The sequence below is a fragment of the Terrapene carolina genome, unplaced genomic scaffold, assembly GCF_002925995.2.
Source record: "Terrapene carolina triunguis isolate 2854851 unplaced genomic scaffold, T_m_triunguis-2.0 Scaffold111, whole genome shotgun sequence".
NCBI classification, from domain to species: domain Eukaryota; kingdom Metazoa; phylum Chordata; order Testudines; family Emydidae; genus Terrapene; species Terrapene triunguis.
The window spans coordinates 3611163-3631155 of NW_020664462.1; the positions used below are offsets into that span (position 1 = coordinate 3611163).

The window sequence follows — 19993 nt, forward strand, 5'->3', positions numbered from 1 at the left end:
GGTTCCCCGCTATAGGGGGGGATGAGGGACCCCGGGATGGGGGGGGGGCGGGTTTCCCGGCTATAGGGGGGTGAGGGACCCCGGGAAGGGGGATGCGGCGTCTCAACTCGGGGGGGGATGAGGGGACCGACCGGTCACGCACCCTGGGCTCGCCGCTACCCGGACGCATTACGGCGACGCACGCACCCGTGACCCGGCTCGCGAGGCGAGGAGGGGGCAGGAAGGCTCGGGCGGGGAACCCGGGCTGCGCCTGCGCCTGGCGAGCGGGTCTCGGGGAGGCCGGAACCTGGGCGCGGGGCCGCACGTTCACGGGGGGAGAGAAATCGGGGAGGACGGGGTGGGGCCGGCTCGGCCAATGGACGTTCGCGGCGGGCGCAGGCGCGGAGGGCAGCAGCGGCGTAGTTGGGCTGAGTAGAACCCGGCCCCTTACCCTGGGGGAGGTGAGTCGTTCCTGCCTGGAGTGGGGGAAGGGCTTTGTGCCCCCCCCCCTCCCCACGGCCGCTTTGTCAGAGGGGAGCGCACAGATCCCTGCTGGGGCCACTGGCGGGCAGCCTGGGGGGGCACTTCGTGTCGGGGGGCAGCGGGTGTGGAGGGCCCCTGGGCGTGGGGGCCGCTGCGGGGTGTGGAGGGCCCCCAGGCGTGGGGGCCGCTGCGGTGGGGGGGCGCAGTGGGGTGTGGAGGCCCCCTAGGCGTGGGGGCTGCTGCGGGGTGTGGAGGGCCCCCAGGCGTGGGGGCCCTCTAGGCCGGGGGGCCGTGGCGGGGGGGGGCAGCGGGGTGTGGAGGGCCCCCTAGGCGTGGGGGCTGCTGCATAGGGCAGCGGGGTGTGGAAGGCCCCGGAGGCGTGGCAGGGGGGAATGCTGGATGTGGGGTGACAGTATGAAGCATTTCAGAATAGCCTGTCCATGATACTAACCTGGGCAGAAGCTTCAAACATCAGTGAAGCCAGAAGCGAAATAGCGGTACCAAGAGAGGTTTGAAATATGAGTGGGCAACTGAAGATTAGTCGTCTTGGGAAATGCAGCTAATTCTTTGGGGGGGGGGGAGGAATTCCTGAGAAATTCATTCAGTGGGAGAAGGAAGAGTGGGATGCTCTAACGCTGGGAAGGGCGGGGGAAGGCACGTGGAAAGTGGATGCTAAACTATGCAGGAGTGAACAGTGTGATGTAACATCATGTGTAGAAGCATGATGTCACAGACTGGGAAAAATTAGAAACACTTGTCACTTACATAATGCTTTTCAGGTGATGATCTCAATGCATTTTACAAAAGAGGGAGCATCACCTCATCCTCCTCATCTCAGCAGAAACTGAGTCAGAGAGAGGTTAAGGGACGTGCCTAAGACTACACAGTAATATTGGTGGCAGAGCCAGAAATAGAATCCAGGTCTCTTGGCTCCCAGTCCGGTATCCTACCCCCTGGATCACACACAGGTCTTGTGCAACTGCATCTGGAATATCACATTCAGTTCTGGGGGCTACAGTCCTAGAAAAATATTGACACCTTGGTAGGAGTTCAGAAAAGAACAACAAAACTAATTGAGGGGCCAGGAAAGATTGAAAGAGTGAAAGATGTGGCTTGATTAAGTGGTGATTAAAGGATTGGGGAGAGACATGATGATGATACAGATATTTAAAGGCTTAAAACATGAGGGTGGAATGGAATTTAGTTTGATACTCAGGGATATAACTAGGAGTAATGAAATTAAAAGAGGTGGGGGGGGGACATATTCTGAATCGAAGCAAAGGTTCCTAACAGTGGGATGTGTCAGGCTGTGAAATATTCTCCCTGAGTAAAAGCAGAAGTACCATTGCTTGGGATATTTAAAACTAGAGTTACAAGACACTAGCAAATACAGTGTGAGAAACAAACACAGCTGGATTCTGGGGGACCGGGGGGAGGAGGGCGCCGCGGGCCGGATGAAATTAACCAACGGGCCCAATCCGGCCTGCGGGCTGTAGGTTACCCACCCCTGACCTAACAGTATCTACACAGGGGCTTAGGTTGGCTTAACTACATTGCACAGAGTGTGACATTTTTCACAGCCCTGAGCGATGGAGTTAAGCTGTCCCAACTTCAGTGTAGACCAGGCCTGTGAGGGAAGAAGAGGGTGAAGCAAACAGACCCTCTGCACAGGGCAGAGTAAGTCAGAATAGTCAATGGTTTTGACAGGGATGTCCAAATGTCCCTGCTTTGACTGCTTCTCCGGCTGGCTCCTGAGTCCTCTCTGCAACCCACATGGTTGGGGGAGGGCAGGCACTGCTTGGGTCTTAGGGCCACCCTAGAGAGAGAGGGGGGGCAAGGAGGGGTTTGTCTCTGCTGCACAGTTCTGGGTGTAGGGGAGTGCCAGGACAAGGGTGGCCCTGGCTGGGCTCTGTTTTCTCCAGTCTCTGTTTTGGCTGCTTCTGGTCCTACCAGGTGGAGTATCTGGCTGGCTCTTAGCTGTTCAGGAGAAGTAATCACAGCTCACCACTGGCATAGCCACTGTAAACAGTTTATGGCTGGAACAGTATGTTTAAATATGTTTAATTCCTTCCCCTCCAGCATTCCGTCCCTTGCTCTCTCTTTTCTTTTCTTTTTTTTTTTTTGAGGGGGGGCGGGGGCAGGCAGGTCTGTCCTCCTGTGCTAATCAGGCTTCTTGAAGTCTTGGCTTCAACTGTTATGTAATATTGTGTGCTATTAAATAGTGGCCACATTCTGTGCGGTTGGTGACTTCATTGTTGAATGAAATAATTCCTGACTGACTAGTTTATATACCATTTACATTTCTAAAGCACGTTGGGATCCTCTGAGACGACAAAGCCTGCTATAGAACGAAGATGATTAATATTAAGCATATTATGGGGAAAATGCATATGCAATAGCTGTGGAAAATTACAGTTTCCAAAGTCACCATTAGTAATAGATCCTTGCTTGTGCATTCTGTCGTCAGACACAGAGAGAAACTGACTAGCAAGGTAAAAAATGTATAGCTCTCACTGAGTCAAAAGTCATGTGACCCAAGAATACATAGCATATGTAAATCCCCAGTAGCTGATTGTTTTCTTCTACTGGAGAGAGAGAGAGGAGTTTTGTCAGGTGTCTGCCTTATGTCAAGAGTTAAAGAATAAAGATACTAGTAAGCATTTATCATTAGACTTTTTCTTTTTGGTATCAGGTGTAGTAGGATTTTGCCCTTTCCACAGTTCATTTGTTTTTTGCTTTGGGCATTAAGAAATAGAAAGAGAAAACAAACAATAACAAAAACTAACTTGCTGTCTTGAATACAAAGGACAAACTTACAAAGATAGCAACCCTGAGGCTGCCTGAGAATCCTGAATCTGCAGACAGAGGTAAATAACTTGATATATAATATTTATTATTCCAGTTATGGTGGCACGGTTGAAAGACCATAGTTAAGGTTGCATCAGAGACTTTAGTTTAATTATGTATAGGATCTGGGAGAAAATGTTGTTTGAATGGGAAGCTATTGGATGTTTACAGTGAGAGGAAGGATGGTCTTATGGACTTTTTCCCAAACCCTAGAAGTGGTTCATGTCCAGTCTGAGATCTGGCAAAAGTTTAGAGTCAGTTGCTTTATTCAAAACTATCCTTATGTTCCTATAGACAGAATGCGAAGAGGGGCCATACCAAACAGTAGGAGGATGCATTATTACTAACCAGGCCTGACAACTGAGAAACAGCTTGCTCCAGTGGGTGGGGCACAGGGCTGGGAGTTGGAAAACCTTGGTTATTTTTCAGGCTCTGCCACAAACTTCCTAGGTGATCTTGGGCAAGTCTCTTAATGGTTCTGTACCTCGGTTTCCTCATCTGTAAAATGGGGCTGATATCCCCTTACTTAACGTAGGTGTTGTGAGAAGTGTATTAGTATTTGTGGTAGACAAGGTGGCTGAGGTAATATATTTTATTAATATTGTTATATCTTCTAGACTTTGGTCCGCTAAAAGATATTACTTCACCTACCTTGTCTCTCTGATAAGATTGTTAATATTTTTGGGGGCAGAAGCTAAGTACTGTGTAACTATTTTATTTATTTAAATTTTTTAAAATAAGTACGTACAGGTGAATGCCAGAATGGTAAATAGTCTCAGTCATTTAAATAAATAGTAATAGAGAGGGTAAAAACACGTCTTTGTCTTAAATTGTTGTTCAAACTGTAATTAAGGGTATACAGTCAATTTGAAATCTAGTCAATTTCAAAAAGTTAGGGCTGGTTTGCACTTAAAAGTTATACCAGTCAGTTAGGGGTGTTATTGTTTTTGTTTTGTTTAACTAACTTAAGGGAACCAACATAATGTTATAACTGTGCTTATACTAGCATACCTTATGTCTGTTCCCCAAACAAACTTAGGCTAGGTCTACACTACAGCGGGGGGTCGACCTAAGATACGCAACTTCAGCTACGTGAATAGCGTAGCTAAAGTGGCGTATTTTAGGTCGACTTACCTGGCTGTGAGGACGGCGGCAAGTCGACCGCTGCCGCGTCGCCGTCGACTCCGCTGCCGCCTCTTGCCGCAGTGGATTTCCGGAGTCGACGGCAGAGCGATCAGGGATCGATTTTATCGTGTCTTCACTAGACGCGATAAGTCGATCCCCGATAGACCGATTGCTACCCGCCGATCCGGCGGGTAGTGAAGATGTGCCCTTAATCTATACCAGTATAAATACTTCTATATTGGTAGAACTGCTTCCACGTCTTGAGGGTTTTGCTGATTTAACTGTACTGGCAAAACCCTTAGTGTTAGGTGCTCCACCTGCTCTGGGGTATCCCTGCTAATTTTTGTAGTTTTAACGTCACACTTCACTGTTCTTTAAAAATATTTTTCTCATCCATCTTTCTGTGCGAAAGACCCTCACAAACAAAAGAAAATGACTGCCTATACATAGGAAACAATAAAATTGACTAAGCACAAAGTGGTGTCATGCCCAGAGTAAACAAACTAGAAAAACGGATAAATACGTTGGTGTTTTTTTTTCTCTTCAAACCTTTCAGGTATAAATCTAATGTATTAGATATAACAATAGTAAATAAAAAATGTCTTGAGATAATTCTTTCTAAGCCTCACAGTACTCTTGTGAAGTACAGCAATATCACCAATTTATAGGTGGAGAAACGGAGGCAAAATGTTTTAGCAACTTGTTCAAGTCACACAGCAAATCAGTGACATAGCTAGCTAGAAGTCATTGCTCCTAGTTTTCAGCCTTGTGATTGGTCTGCTGGCTAACCCTCCCTATATTTACTGGATTTTCTTGTTTATTTTGGCCTCGGCCCCAAAAGTAGCTGACTTAAAGTTGTTGTAAAGGAGATACTGTGATGTGTGTGTAGGATTGTAATCCTCCTAGGACAAACAGTTACAATTCCAAACATACATCTTGCAAACATCTGCTATGGGCTGGATTCTGGTGCCCTTACTCACATTGTTTTCAGTGCGGCTACCTGTGGAGTAAGGTACTAAACTTGAGTGTGTCAGAATCTGGCCCTGTGTGAGTAGTCCTTATGCAAATAGGCCCGTTGATATAAATGTGATTAGTAATGTGAGTAACCAAGGTTAGATCCACAGGTAGGAATGTCCATGCCAGGGGTGTATATGAATGTACAGTATGTGCTTAGATATACAAGATCTGGTGACTAGTTGTAGCATGCGGGCCATAGGAGAATCAGACTGATGACATTCAAAGCAAGAAGATCGTTAACTTTTTGTCTCGTATTAGAATTCCTGAAAATTCTCACAAGGGGAAGCAGATCACAGTTGTCATTAGAGTCACAGCATAAATTGCTGTCTAGATTAATCTGATTTTGGAGGCTACGCAGTGTAAATAACCTAACCTTTCATTGCTTACAGCAAATAAAGTACCATAGTACCTTAAGCCTGTGTTGCAACCCTGAGGATCTGTAATTTTTGTTATGATACATCAGACTTCAATAAGATAATTAATACATGAGCATTTAAATCGCTATTATTCAGTCCCTGCTCACAAGAAGTAATATAAGTAAGGAACACAATGTGGCTGTTATAGAACTTGTGGAATGTACAAACTCCTACAGTTTGAGCATTAAAATTCTGGGGGAATGAAATAAATTTAAAGAGGAACAAGGTGCGTCACAGGACAAAAGAAAGCAGCAGAGGACTACGGGAGCAGGAGATGGTCCAAGTGTATTTTTGGAAGCTGTGTTCTTCTCTCCCTCTCTCCTTTTCCTCCAAACACGTGTGCACTAAAGTTACGATTCCAACTTTGAGTTTTTGACATGAACAAACCATTCTTCAGGGATATGATTTAATCAGAGTCCCTTGCTGGACTTACAGATAGCACCATAAAATTGATGATGATTCTTGCTATTCTGACATCATAAATTGCCAGTGAAGTTTGGGTAGTCACTGGACCCACAGGTCAAATGATATTACCGTAGTCCAAAATTCTGCAGTTAAAACGTTTTGTGCTACTCCTCACGCATTGGAACATTGTTGGGTCCCCTAGTGTCTCCTCCTCAGAGCCTCTTCCCACACCTCTGCCCCTTAGTGTTGCCTGCCTTTAGTCCATATGCGTGTTCAGGAGGCAAAGCTGCTACAGCAACTACATTCTGTCACATTTTGTTTAACAGCTTTGCCCACCGGTCCTGAGCTCTTTGAGGGCCAGAGTGGCATCTTTTCAACTCAGTGTGCTTGGCTTTTGTATTCCAGCAGGATAAATTTAAGTGTGGATTATTATAATTTTATTATTGCATAGAATAAATTGTAGGCATCATAATGACGGCTGTATTAGTCTCTTGGTCATCTCCGGTTTCATGGAGAACATAAAAACGCTGAAAAAAATCACTTTCTGCCAGTTATTTACTGACCAGATTGAGAGAAAAGCCTGACAGGTGTAGATGTGATCAAGGTCAAGTAATTCCTTTTATGCTCATGACAAGCAAGTGTGTTGTGTAATGGGTGTCAGGTTCTAGAACCTTGCGCAAAGATGTGGAGCTGTTTAGATGACTCATCCTGGCAGTCAGACCAGGTGGATCCTGTTCACTCTAACTCAGTTTATAAAAGGTTTAGGTTAAATGTCCCTGTAGGCTAAGGCAGGAGTGGGCAAACTTTTTGGCCCGAGGGCCACATCTAGGTATGGAAATTGTATGGCGGGCCATGAATGCTCACGGAATTGGGGTTGGGGTGTGGGAGGGGGTGAGGGCTGTGGCTGGGGGTATGGGCTCCGGAGTGGGGCCAGGAACGAGGAGTTCAGGGTGTGGGAGGGGGCTCCAGGCTGGGGCAGGGGGCTGAGGTGAGGGCTCCGGCTGGAGGTGCGAGCTCTGGGGTAGGGCTGGGGATGAGGGATTTGGGGTGTAAGAGGGTGCTCCAGGCTAGGACCGAGGGGTTCAGAGGGCAGGAGGGGGATCAGGGCTGGGGCAGGGGGTTGAGGCACGGGGGGTGGGGGGGTGAGGGCTCTGGGGTGGGGCCAGAAATGAGGAGTTCAGGGTACGGGAGGGGGCTGCAGGCTGGGGCAGAGGGTTGCAGTTTGGGGGGAGGTGACGGCTGGGATCCCGGGGTTCGGAGGGTGGGAGGGGGACCAGGACTGGAGCAGGGGGTTGGGGCACGGGAGGGGTTCAAGGGTGCAGGCTCTGGGTGGCTCTTACCTCAAGCAGCTCCCAGAAGCAGCGGCATGGTCCCCTCTCCGGTTCCTATGCGGAGGCGCAGCCAGGCGGCTCTGCGCGCTGCCCAGCCCACAGGCCGCCCCTGCAGCTCCCATAGGCTGCAGTTCCCGGCCAAGGGGAGCTGCAGGGGCAGCACTTGGGGCAGGGGCAGCACGCGGAGCCCCCTGGCTGCCCCTAAACGTAGGAGCTGGCAGGAGGGGGGGGGGCATGCCGCTGCTTCTGGGAGCTGCGCGGAGCGGGGCAAGCCCCAGACCCCACTTCCCAGCAGGAGCTCAAGGGCTGGATTAAATCAGCTGGTGGGCCGGATGTGACCCACTGGCTGTAGTTTGCTCATCTCTGGGCTAAGGGAACTAGGGACATAGGGGTCGCATAGGAACAGTTGAGCTCAGGATGTTTAAGTCAACAATAAAGGAAACTCCAGGCATGGCATGAGTTTGGCTCCTATGCAGCACATGTGTATTGTGGTAGGAGCAGGCTGGTAGGGCCACTTGCTTATGTTTGCCCAAAGACGTTTTTTAAAGAGCTATAGAGTGTTCATGCTAAACAGTGAATTCTATAATGTTTAGAGAGCTGCATTGGTATCTTTTGGTAAATCAAACAAGTTGTCTCTTGTGCTTAGAGTAATAGAAATCATTTCTGCTTCCCTTAACCTTTGAATGCCCCTGGGTAGCACTTTGAGACATGGCGAATAGGCAGCTAATGCCTTATGTGGTGTTGACAATAATTTATTCACTGATGTGTATGGAAAGGGACATACAAATGAAAGCCTGGGCTGTTTTTACAAAGATGGAATTTTTCACTAACTATACTCTATTTTGGTACATTTTTTAAAAAAATATGCTGAATAAAGCATGTATATAAATGTATTTTATTTATAAAGCACCACCCCAGCCACAGCACTACAGATTATCAAAGTACAACCATATACTAATGATTCAAATATCATAAATACACAAAAGTATTTCAGTGAAACGTGATCATTTGGGAACGGGGAGGAGAGGCTGGAGAAGGCTTGGGGGGGAGGGATAGCTCAGTGGTTTGAGCATTGGCCTGCTAAACCCAGGGTTGTGAGTTCAATCTCTGCGGGGGCCACTTGGGGATCTGGGGCAAAATCAGTACTTGGTCCTGCTAGTGAAGGCAGGGGGCTGGACTCGATGACCTTTCAAGGTCCCTTCCAGTTCTAGGAGATGGGATATCTCCATTAATTATTATTATTATTATTAAGGCTGTAGTTGCTGTCAGAGGAAACAATAATAAAATATCTTTTTTTGAAAAGAGGAGTCTTTTCAAGGTGAAATTGGAGATGGATCAGAAGAGGTGGCCAATCCCACCCTCTAAAGCTCACAGCAGCCAAACCTTGATTACCTGCATACCTGAGATGACCTAGTGGCAACATTGAAAGATGGCTGGTGCCTCAGATCAGTTACCCACCAGTATGGAGCCTATGGGGACATCCTAGATCTGTGCACCCTAACTTACAAGAATCACCTCAGATGTATTTTTCTGCCTTGTTTACTTGTTTTCTTTTTCTCACTTTGAAGGTGACATCGCTGTAGAAGAGGATCCTAACAGCGAGCTAATGAATGTGGACATATGTATCCATGCTTGGCCCTGTTCCTATTACTTAAACACTGAGAAACGATGGGTCTCTGGCAGACTCTCACTGACTCCTATTGTGGTCAGGTTTACAGCTGACAAGACCGGGGAGCTTCTGGTCAGCTTCCATCTTTCCAGCATCAGTGAGATCAAGAAGGAGTCCTCCAGTTTAATATTCAGCTCCCTCACAATTCTAGAGAAGGAAAACACCAAGCACTGGTTCAGTTCCCTCCAGCCCAACAGAAATGTGGTCTTCAACATCCTGGAGCACTTCTGGAGGGAGCAGCTGCTGTCGTGTCCAGGGGGTGGAGCTCAGGCAGATTCTCTGCACACGACGAAAGGGAAAGAACTGACTGGTTTACTGTCTGCATCCCAGAAACGTATGGAGGATACAACAAAGGTGCTCCACTATCAGGGTGAACAGTTTGATAACATCATGAAAGGACTGAACAAGATTGACTCTGAAATGGATGTAACAGACAGGTACAGTAGCATAACTGGAGCTGAACAGTAATTGATAGTTCATATTGTATATGTCTGAAACCTTACTGTAAGATTTTCACATTCAGTACTCATGTGACTCCCTTCCATGCACCTTTTTTCAAGTTGCAATGCTTTATTCTTCCAGTTTTGTGTTAATTAGGGAGTGTTGAGTATGTCAGAAGGCCTGGTGATTTTATGATGTCGATAATCCTCTCCTAGGGCTAGGATGAGAACACACCAAACTAATTTTCACTTGGGGTAAATTTTACCCCCTCCTCCGTGCACGTGAAGAACCCTGCTGTGGTTTTACTCTGTAAGGGAGGGGTCTGTTCAGGAGCTGCGTAACCACTGCACTGAGCTCAGCTCTCCTCCCTGTGCTCTAGTGTGTATGGCAGGGATGGGCAAACTTTTTGGCCCGAGGGCCACATCGGGGTTGCGAAACTGTATGGAGGGCCTGGTAGGGAAGGTTGTGCTTCCCCAAACAGCCTGGCCCCCACCCACATCCACCCCTCCCAGTTCCCACCCCCTGACTGCCCCCCTCAGAACCTCCAACCCATCCAACCCCCCCTGCTCCTTGTCCCCTGACCACACCCTCCCGGGACCCCTCATCCCTAACCGCCTCCCCAGGACCCTACCCCGTATTCAACCCCCTGTCCCCTGACTGCCCCAACCCTATCCACACCCCCGACAGGCCCCCCGGGACTCTGACGCTTATCCAACCTCCCCCCTCCCCCGTTCCCTGTCCCCTGACTGCCCCAACTCCTATCCATACCCCCGACCCCTGACAGGCCCCCGGGACTCCGAAGCCTATCCAACCCCCTCCCCCGTTCCCCTTCCCCTGACTACCACCATCCAGAACTTCCGCCCCATCCAACTGCTCCCTGTCCCCTGACTGCCCCCCCCAGGACCCTCTACCCCTTTTTGAACCCCCCAGCCCCCTTACCATGCTGCTCAGAGCAGCAGGAGCTCGCAGCCCCACCGCCCAGCCAGAGCCAGCCACGGGTCCGCGCTGCCTGGCAGGAGCTGCGGGCCAGAGCACTGGAGGCGTGGCGAGCTGAGGCTGCGGGGGAGGGGAGACAGCAGGGGAGGGGACGGGGATAAGCCTCCCAGGCCAGGAGCTCAGGGGCCGAGCAGGACAGTCCCTAGTTTGCCCACTTCTGGTGTAGGAGGCAGAGCTGGAAAATCCACTGCTAGATGGATCTTTTCACTGCAGAGGGGACATGTGAGAGCTCGGCAGCTAAGGAGGGGAGGTGTCCTTTCCCCTCCCTGCACAGGTGTTGAGCATGCAGCCTGCAATTTTGGATGGGGGAATTTTGGCCTTAGTGCAGCTGTAGTTGGGGAAATGACTGTAGAAATGGCACCTCTGTGTTCGACATATGTTTTCAAATTGTGCAACCACTTGCTTTTCATTACATATGCTCACTACTGTTAGATGCCAGCAGAATCAGTACAGCTGTGGAAGAATGATCAAAATGTCAGCTAAACTGTATCTGCAGAAAGTTCTTTTCTTATAAGGAACAGAAAACCGATGTTGATATCCCAGGCTGCGTGTGCTTCCTCTTAGAACATTTAAGACAAACCTTTCATATGAGTTATACACCTAAATCCATATTTAGGCTCCTAAAATAAGTAGCGTGTTTTTCAGAGATGCTGAGTTTCCACATCTCACATTGAAGTCAGTGAGAGTAGCGGGTGCTCAGCACCTAAATTTGAACATTTTGTCTTTATAAGGCTTTTAACAATTACTGAGATGGAAGGCAAATGTAATCCGTTTTGTAAGAGTTTGGATGCTGCAAGTAGAATCCAGCAGTGGCATAAAGTAGACTTGTAGAGCTAAGTATATTGTAATATAGAGATATGTTCGAGATATGCAGCTGAAAGGTTCCTTCTGGGATCTGGGACAGATATAATGAAGTTCAGACTAATTTCTTTTTAAAGAAGTTTCTATTTTCCAGTGGGTATAACATCTGTGAGCAAGTGTTGTTGATTTCACAATGATTCTGATTATATTTTCTACACCCTTTAATGAAAAGCCAAGGAAATTGAAAACTTTTCAGTAGCAGCTTTTAAAGTTCTCTGTCAATAAACAATGATTCAGAAAGTCAATATTCATTGGGTTTTTTTGGAAGATACATTTGATTTAGATTAAGGGAAGTGTGGCTTATCTTCATGAAACTGAAGAAAGTTAGATGCTTTGATTTACAGATGGGTCGAATAAAGGAAGACATTGAACAAATGCTAATTGAGATTCTATTTATCTACTTCATCTAGGGATTAACTGACATGCAAACAGCCTAAAACTGTACCTAGAAATCATTAGCTTAATGAGGTGTTTTGACTTTGCACTTTACTTGTTTGGATTTTTAATTTATTTTTCAAACAGCTGATGGTGACAGCTTTCTCCTCTTAAGCTGAAGTCACATCTTCTGTATAGGGGGAAAAAACCAAATTCATAGCACTTGAACACTGATCAGTTTACTTTATTGTAACTATTGTGCCAAAGTCCTACTTTAATTAGCATAGATCAGGGAAATAGTCACATTAAACTCCTCAGCCAGTGCCTTATTTTGAAGTGTGTGTGTGTGAGTGAAAAATATCTGTCAGTAATCTTCTTTCCCATGATATTTTTCAGTGTTGTGCAGAAGGAGTCCTTAATGTGTTTCTCTCATTAACCCCTTAAATATTTTTTAGCCAACTTGATTAGTAGGCTGCATGAGCAGCATCAGCTTTGTGGTGGTGCCTTCATGCGAGAGCAGTAATTGATGTCTAATGCAATAAGTAATGTCCAACGTAGACCACTTTGGAGACTGGTCAACATGGCGAGTGGCTCACCTGAGTTTCCTACAAGAGGAGTTGACCAGAGCACCAGTGTCTCCTTCTGGGAAGAAGAGCCAGCCAACAGCTCAACTTCTCATGCACTGAAATGATTATGTGCATAGGGTGAAATTCACCTCTGTGCAGAGGGCCAGCACACAAGGCCTTTGCACCACTAATATCCTACATAAGCCATTAAGATAGTTCCCAATTTTGTGGGACTTAAGTGGTGCCTCAATCTTGTGCTGGTCTCCTATGCAGAGGGGGGAATTTCATCCTAGTGACTTCATTGCATTTAAAAAAAAGAAAGAAAGATAGCAAATTACTCTCCATTATATACCACAATAATAGATGCCTTATTACAACCTGAAATCGATAGAATGGCAATAGAATAAATTACCCCTGCGTAGAAAATAATTCCTTGTGACTGTGCATGAAGCATTTGGCTTCCAGCAGTATAATCCAGTCTTGGGTATATTTTTATACTTGGGAGTTATTTTACTGCCCTTGTGCTCCTAGCTGGTTGATATTTGTGTAGTATGGTTTCTTTTCTATAAAGGCTTGGGAAGCATGGCTTTGTAGAACCTTGTTAGTTACCTGCCAAATCCTATTTTGTATATTTTTGTCATGATCTTACAATTAGATATTCCAGAGGACCACAAAGTATTATACCAGCTTTTACTGCCTGCACTAGTTTGCAGTAGCAAATGTTTTATAGTTAAGGTTGAGGCAAAGTTTCTCTTCTAAGCCTGGGTAGAATTCCCAAATTAACATTCTGAAGTTTGGCAGAGATTTTCCGCCGAATCAGACCCAGAATTATTAGAATAATTAGAATGAGAACCCCGGTGTGCACAGGAGCAGGGCTTTGGAGCTGTGCTCCGGCTCCGCTCCAGCTCCAGGCAAAAACCTGCAGCTCCACTGCTCCGGAGCTGCTCCGCGCTCCAGCTCAGGGCTCCACTCCAAAGCCCTGCAGGAGAGACACTCACACTCAGGAAAGGCCCCTTAACCTTGTAATGTTTTTATTAGCACAATTAGCAAAATCACAGATTCTCCAACCTAGCAAATTAGGTAGAGGTAATACAGGACAGTCAAGATATCCAGCATCTGAGTAGCTGTATACTCTTACCATCTGTTGCGGAGACCTAGAATAGGTGAGACAGGTGATCCATGAGTGGTCCTATATCTGGCTTGCCAAGAAGATTGCGATGGTGTAGGCCAGGGGTAGGCAACCTATGGCATGCATGCCAAAGGCGGCACACGAGCTGATTTTCAGTGTCACTCACACTGCCCAGGTCCTGGCCACCGGTCCCGGGGGGCTCTGCATTTTAATTTAATTTTTAATGAAGCTTCTTAAACATTTTAGAAACCTTGTTTACTTTACATACCACAATAGTTTAGTTATATATTATAGACTTATAGAAAGACACCTTCAAAAAAACGTTAAAATAAATCAGAGTGAATAAATAAAGACTCTGCACACCACTTCTGAAAGGTTACCGACCCCTGGCGTAGGCCATGGTTAGCCCTGTTATAGGGTTTTATGGCCTCCATGAATATTCATAAGGATGTCCAGCCTTCTCTGTCCAAAACCTAACTTCCTCATGATAATAATGTTGGGGTGCTTTCTTCCCATAGGTTATTATTTCATTTACCTCAAGCTTATTACAATATGTGCCAATTGGTTATCATGCCATTCTTGCAATGGAACATCTGCTGACGTTCTCGTCCTAAAATATCCAAAGCTAGCAATAACAGGCAACAGCAGAATACCAATCAGCAATTTCACCATACTTGTTTGTTACAGCTTTCTATCTTGTGGTACCTTGTGATATAAAGTTACTCGCAGGGATGGTCGTAACCAGTTCCTGTAGCCCCAGGGCTCAATGCAGGTCCCTGCTGGAAGGGCTGGATAGAGCCAACTCCTGTCCTGTCATCTCCCTGGGGGAGGGGGAATGTTCCACCTTGTAACAGGGAGGCCTTCCCAGCTGCTAGCAGACTGCCAGAAAGTTGCAGGTCAGCAGGGGACAGGTCCTGCCCTGGGGTTCACAGAGACGTGTATCCCGGAGATGGAAGTTGGGATCCTGACGACGGCTGCGGTGGGAACAGACCCCAGGGGCTCTGTAGCTGGAAGCAAGCCCAACCTAAATGAAAGGGGCAGCGGATTTTGCTGGCCAGTGAAGGGTCTGTCATAGCTGGTAGCTGTGAGCCCACGACTGGATCAGGGTCAACTTCCCTTTTGGGGGACACAGGGGAATGTCTGCCCCAGAGGGGAGCCCAGAGAGGAAGTCCAGACGGAAGGTGAGGGGGAACAGGAGGGTCTGCCCACCTTTTGTAGGGCGGCTTTTCCCCAGGAGGAGGGTGAAGTATCTGCATCTGAAATGCCAGATCCCTCACCTGTGGATCAGATTTTAAGGGAAAACTGGGGGTCAGATCTCCTGGAGGGGAGAGTCCTCCCAGCTGACCTTTTGGGAACAGAGAGTGGGGTGTCCGAGGGGATCTTTCCAATCCAAAGCACTCCATTGAAAGATGCTGTTCCTGCTATGCTTGTAAAGATAAAACTCTCTCTTCAAGGCAGGAGGAAGAAAATTTTTGCATTTGGGAAGCTTCTCAAGTGGGTGGGGCTCAACACAAACAAATTCCAGAGGGAGGGGCTGAGGGCAGGCATGGTTGCAGTGCACCCTTGCCTTGCCAAAACCTCAAACACATGCCTAAATTGAGAGGCAGAAGAATCTGTGTCTGAGCCCCTACTATGGTACACAGGGGGATTGGGAAATACAGTGGACACTGGTCAAGCCAGGCTGTGTGAACGGAATCTGTCCGTTATAAGTTGGCTGTTAATCTGGTGTCTTTTGCTACTTCATCGATGGGTCAAGACAAAGGAGTTGATACTAATAACAAACCCTTTAAAGATGTGTAACATACCTGATTTGTGGAAAAAACTTTTGTATATGCTAGGGATGGTAGAAGTACACTGTGAAATCAGTCAAGAGGTCAGTGTTTTAAACATAGAATCACAGAACATCAGGGTTGGAAGCGACCTCAGGAGGTATCTAGTCCAACCCGCTGCTCAAAGCAGGACCAATCTCCAGACAGATTTTTACCTCAGTTCCCTAAATGACCCCGTCAAGGATTGAACTCATAACCCTGGGTTTAGCAGGCCAATGCTCAAACCACTGAGCTACCCTATTTTCCCCTTATTTAAGAAACAAATTTAAATATTACATACAAAAAGTGTAACCTTTATATTACACTAACATCTTTAAATGCTCAAAACTCAGCATAACCTTATCTTGTGGAATGTTTTGGATGACTATGTTAAATGTACTGTGTACCTTAATATACAGTGTGCCAAACCCTACTCTCACGTGTGCAAGCTCACCTCCAGTTGCTTTCAACTGGAATTGCGTGGATGTGTCAATGAGCAAAATTGAGTCTGGTGTGACTGAATCGTCAAAGACAAACAGACTTATCCGGTTTTATAAGTCTGATATAATGTCATTGGTGTGCAAGCCGCTTTAGATACACATGACACAAATTCCCTGCCCTTGGGAGTTTACAACCAAAGACCCTGATCCTGCTATTTGATGCACAACCTGTGAGCTTCATGGAAGCCAAGGACAGTTGGCAAGATCATTCAGGGGTCTGTGCAATTGCAAAATCTTGTCATCAGTCAGACTGATAACACAACCAAAATGTCACTGCCTCATGGTGGGTAAGGAAGTGGATGAGAGGAGGATAAACCTCAGTAAAAACGAAGTGGAGAATACTATCACAGTGTGTTTTGTATAGAAAGCAGACCATGTAAATTGGTTCCCATGTTTCTAGTTAGTTACTTTTAATGCTTTAAAAGATTGTTTTAAATTTCTCATGGTCAACTGACTCCAGGGGAGTGGTTCTCAACCTGTTTACTATTGTGGACCGCATACAATACTACCTATATGGCCCTGAAGATGTCACATGGGCCATATAGGTACACCTCTACCTCGATATAACGCTGTCCTCGGGAACCAAAAAATTTTGCTGCGTTATAGGTGAATCTGTGTTATATCGAACTTGCTTTGATCCGCCAGAGTGCTCAGCGCTCCCCCCCCCCGGAGCACTGCTTTACCGCGGTTATATCCGAATTTGTGTTATATCGGTCGCGTTATGTCAGGGTAGAGGTGTAGTATCAGCTCTGTGCTGATTGGACTGCAGGTTGAGAACCACTGCTCCAGGGTTTTGCTGCCCTATAATGCTGCTTTGGCCTGGGAAGATGGTGCATGCTTACAGGGGGTGGTTTTCAGAGTTTCTCTGTCCACGAAACTGCAATTGAACTTCATGGCTACAGAATGGGGCCCTAAAGCAGCCACAGCGTGACACTTTAGAATTCTGTTTTAAAAGTTTCTGCTTCATCACTCTCAGCCTATCATTTTTAGGAGTAGTACAGGATCTCAGCAGTCCGCTCCAGAGCCATAAATATCTGATATTCATATTGTAGTTGGAAGTAGGCTCTTGAAGCAGTTTATTCCGCTTTCCTCTTTTATTATAAATTCACTGGCTTGTTCCCAATTTGATTTCTTTTTGGCCTTTCTTAATTTTATTTTTCAAAGTAGATGGATTTCTTTTAGCAGGCCTGTTTGAACCTTGTACAGAACTTTGATGGCTCGTGAACAAAGTGTATTTGGTATAGCTTCCTTTTGAGATTGAATTCTGTGATTGCAGCCAAACTAAACAGGATCTTGAAGTCTCAAAATCTCATGTAGAACAGTTTTAATACTCATTTAATTACTTATTTGTAAGATTGTGCCAACATGATGCATCATTGCATTGGATAGTACCTTTCTAGCGCATGGAAAATGCAAACAGGATTAAGCCAAACTTTTCCAACAAATGCCCATAAACCGTGAAAACTCATACAGGGGCCTTATTGTGCCAAGATTTCTCAATGAGCTTTTACAGAAGTAAATACGCTCTATCCTGGCATTTGTTGTGTGAAGGTGTTTGTTTTAAGTTGTCTTATCTTTATCTGCTAAAGCCATTTCTAATGAAGCTCGAAAGTGAAAATCACATTAATAACTAAGCGTCTGCTACAGGGATCGGCAACCTTTGGCACGCGGCCTGTCAGGGAAATCCGCTGGCGGGTCGGGCTGGTTTGTTTACCTGCAGCGTCCGCAGGTTTGGCCAATCGCAGCTCCCGCTGGCCGCGGTTCGCCGTTCCAGGCCAATGGGGGCTGCGGGAAGCGGCGGCCAGCACATCCCTCGGCCCGCGCAGCTTCCCGCAGCCCCCATTGGCCTGGAACGGCGAACTGCGGCCAGCAGGAGCTGTGATCAGCCGAACCTGCGGACACTGCCCATAAACAAACCGGCCCGGCCCGCCAGCGGATTTCCCTAACGGGCCGAGTGCCAAAGGTTGCCGATCCCTGATCTACTACTAGGTAACATCCAAAGTAAAACAGTTTTCATGTAAAGATGCCAATTCTGCTTTCGGTTGACCTGTAGACTTTTCAGTTTGGTCTTCGGGGTTGGGGGGGGTGGATTAAATGGGCCCCCCATTAGAGAGGGCGCCAGACCAATTGGTATCGCAGCCTGGTTCACAGGGTTGCAATACCACTCAGGTTTGGCCTGGCGACCCCGAGTCGTGCTGTGACCCCGTGAACCAGGTTGCAACACCCAGAGCAGGGAGCTGGGCTGGCCTCAGCAGAGTGAATGCGGGATGGGCTCGCTCTCCAACCTTCCCCCACCCCCTTTGGGCCTCTCCCTAGTGGTCATTTTTTGGGGGAAGAGGGGAGGCTCAATTCATGTTTTGTTCCTAGCCCCCAAAATCCTCTGTGTGGCATTGCTTCTGACACTGACGGAAAACGCCCAAGGGACATCAGCCCTCAGATTTCCCCCACGAGTAAGTTCCAGATTTGTGCACACAGCACAGTGTGTCCTCAGTGCCCAGGTAACAAATAATAAATTTGAACATCTGGCACATATTCATGGTGAAAACTTGATTCCGAGTTTTGGTTCCCAGCTCTGACATGGATTTGCTTGAATGAGTCACTTATTTCCCTTGCTTTAACAAGTGGGGTGCTGGGGTTTCTCCCTACTATTTCTAAAGTGCTTTGAGATCTCTGGATGCAATATGCTTTAGAAGTGCAAATTGGCTTTTTTTAATATGATTATAGGAATGAAGAGTTCATTTTCAAGTGTTTATTTCTTAATCAAGAAAGACAATTTGTTCAGAGGTAGGAGGATGGTGGGGACTTCCTGCTGGATTTCACTCTTTTTATATCATCTCTTCCCCATTAGGTTGTTGACGGAACTTGAATCGCCTTCTTGGTGGCCATTCCGTGGCAAACTCTGGAAAGGGCCATTGGAAGCAAAGCCAAAGGAAGAAGCCACAATTTCAGGGTCAAAGAACCAGGAAGGAGTCATAATCAGAATTCCAGTGATCATCACCCTCGGAACGAATTCTAACGTCATGCCAGGAAAATTCACACTTCTGGTTTCTGGCCTGGAAATCAGTGACTCCAATTCTCAGGTCATTCACCGGTTTGAATTGAAAGATGTAGATGATATCAAAGTTCATACACCATACGAGATCAGCATCCGTCAGAGGTTTATTGGGAAGCCAGACACCTCTTACAAGCTGTTGTCAGCAAAGATGCCAGAAGCAATCCCAATCTTGGAGATGCAGTTTAGCAAGAAAATACAGTTTTTGGAAGATGCATTGGGATTTGCCGGTGCAAGGAAATCTCCTCAGGCAGATCTGGGCAATTCCATTTGGCAAGCAGGTAAATGACAGAAATAAAGCGATCAGTTATGAAGCTGGTTCATTAGTAGCAACTGTTCTTCAACATTTCACAAAATTTGGAATAAAACTGTGCAGGTTTTACAGTGCAAATCCTCTTCCGTGCCTTAATAATCTAATGATGATGAGACCATGCAAATGATAAAAGGAAACCTTTGACAGTAAGAGAGCAATATTAGCTATCATCACTAGTGACAGGTACCTATATCTGAGAGCAAGGGGTGGGGATGGAGAGATGGGATAAGCATTTCCCTACCAGCTTGAACATAATTTTGCCAGGGTTTGGCTGTACATCACGAGGCCTACATTTTCAAAAGCAATCAGTAACTATGGGTACCTTGATTCTCTCCCCCCCCCCCACCCCCGGCAAGAGCCCAACTTGAGACATCTTAAAGGGGCCTGATTTTCAGAAAGTGCTGAGCACTCTCTCAAGTTGGGCCCTCTGAAGCTGAGTTACCCAAACATACTAATGGCTTTTGAAAATGATTAGTTTAGATTTGAGTTTCCTTCAGGTTCCTGCCTCCATTTTAAGTACCTCTTGGCTCGCTTGCCCCTATTGGATTTTGTGCCTGTCTTTTGCCAGTGGTCTTTTGAGAGCCACACCCGTTCTCTCCCCACCCCCCACACGCTTGAGTCGTGTGTCGTAGCTCTTTTCCTTGTGGCTAATGACAGTTAGAGGTAGCTCTGAACTGAAC

The 19993-nt window shown here is 46.8% G+C and overlaps 2 protein-coding genes across 5 annotated transcripts in view; one reads left to right on the top strand and one right to left on the bottom strand.

Annotated features, from left to right (window-relative positions):
• JMJD4 (jumonji domain containing 4) overlaps positions 1 to 203 on the bottom strand; it is a 16027-nt gene extending 15824 nt beyond the window's left edge. For 2 of the 3 annotated variants that reach the window (XM_024202312.3, XM_024202315.3), the window contains exon 1: positions 143 to 203. The gene's annotated coding sequence lies outside the window, so the exon portion shown is untranslated. The remainder of the gene's footprint in view (positions 1 to 142) is intronic. The other variant, XM_024202313.3, reaches the window with a different exon arrangement.
• A 172-nt stretch (positions 204 to 375) lies between these two features.
• Positions 376 to 19993, top strand: part of SNAP47 (synaptosome associated protein 47) — a 35877-nt gene continuing 16259 nt past the window's right edge. Inside the window, exons 1-4 of one of the 2 annotated variants that reach the window (XM_026652109.2) lie at positions 410 to 440; positions 3269 to 3329; positions 9172 to 9709; positions 18797 to 19281. In XM_026652109.2, coding sequence (XP_026507894.1) covers positions 9210 to 9709; positions 18797 to 19281 — 985 coding nt within the window. In that variant the 5' untranslated portion in view covers positions 410 to 440; positions 3269 to 3329; positions 9172 to 9209. Of the gene's footprint in view, positions 441 to 3268; positions 3330 to 9171; positions 9710 to 18796; positions 19282 to 19993 lie in introns of both variants that reach the window. The other variant, XM_026652108.2, reaches the window with a different exon arrangement.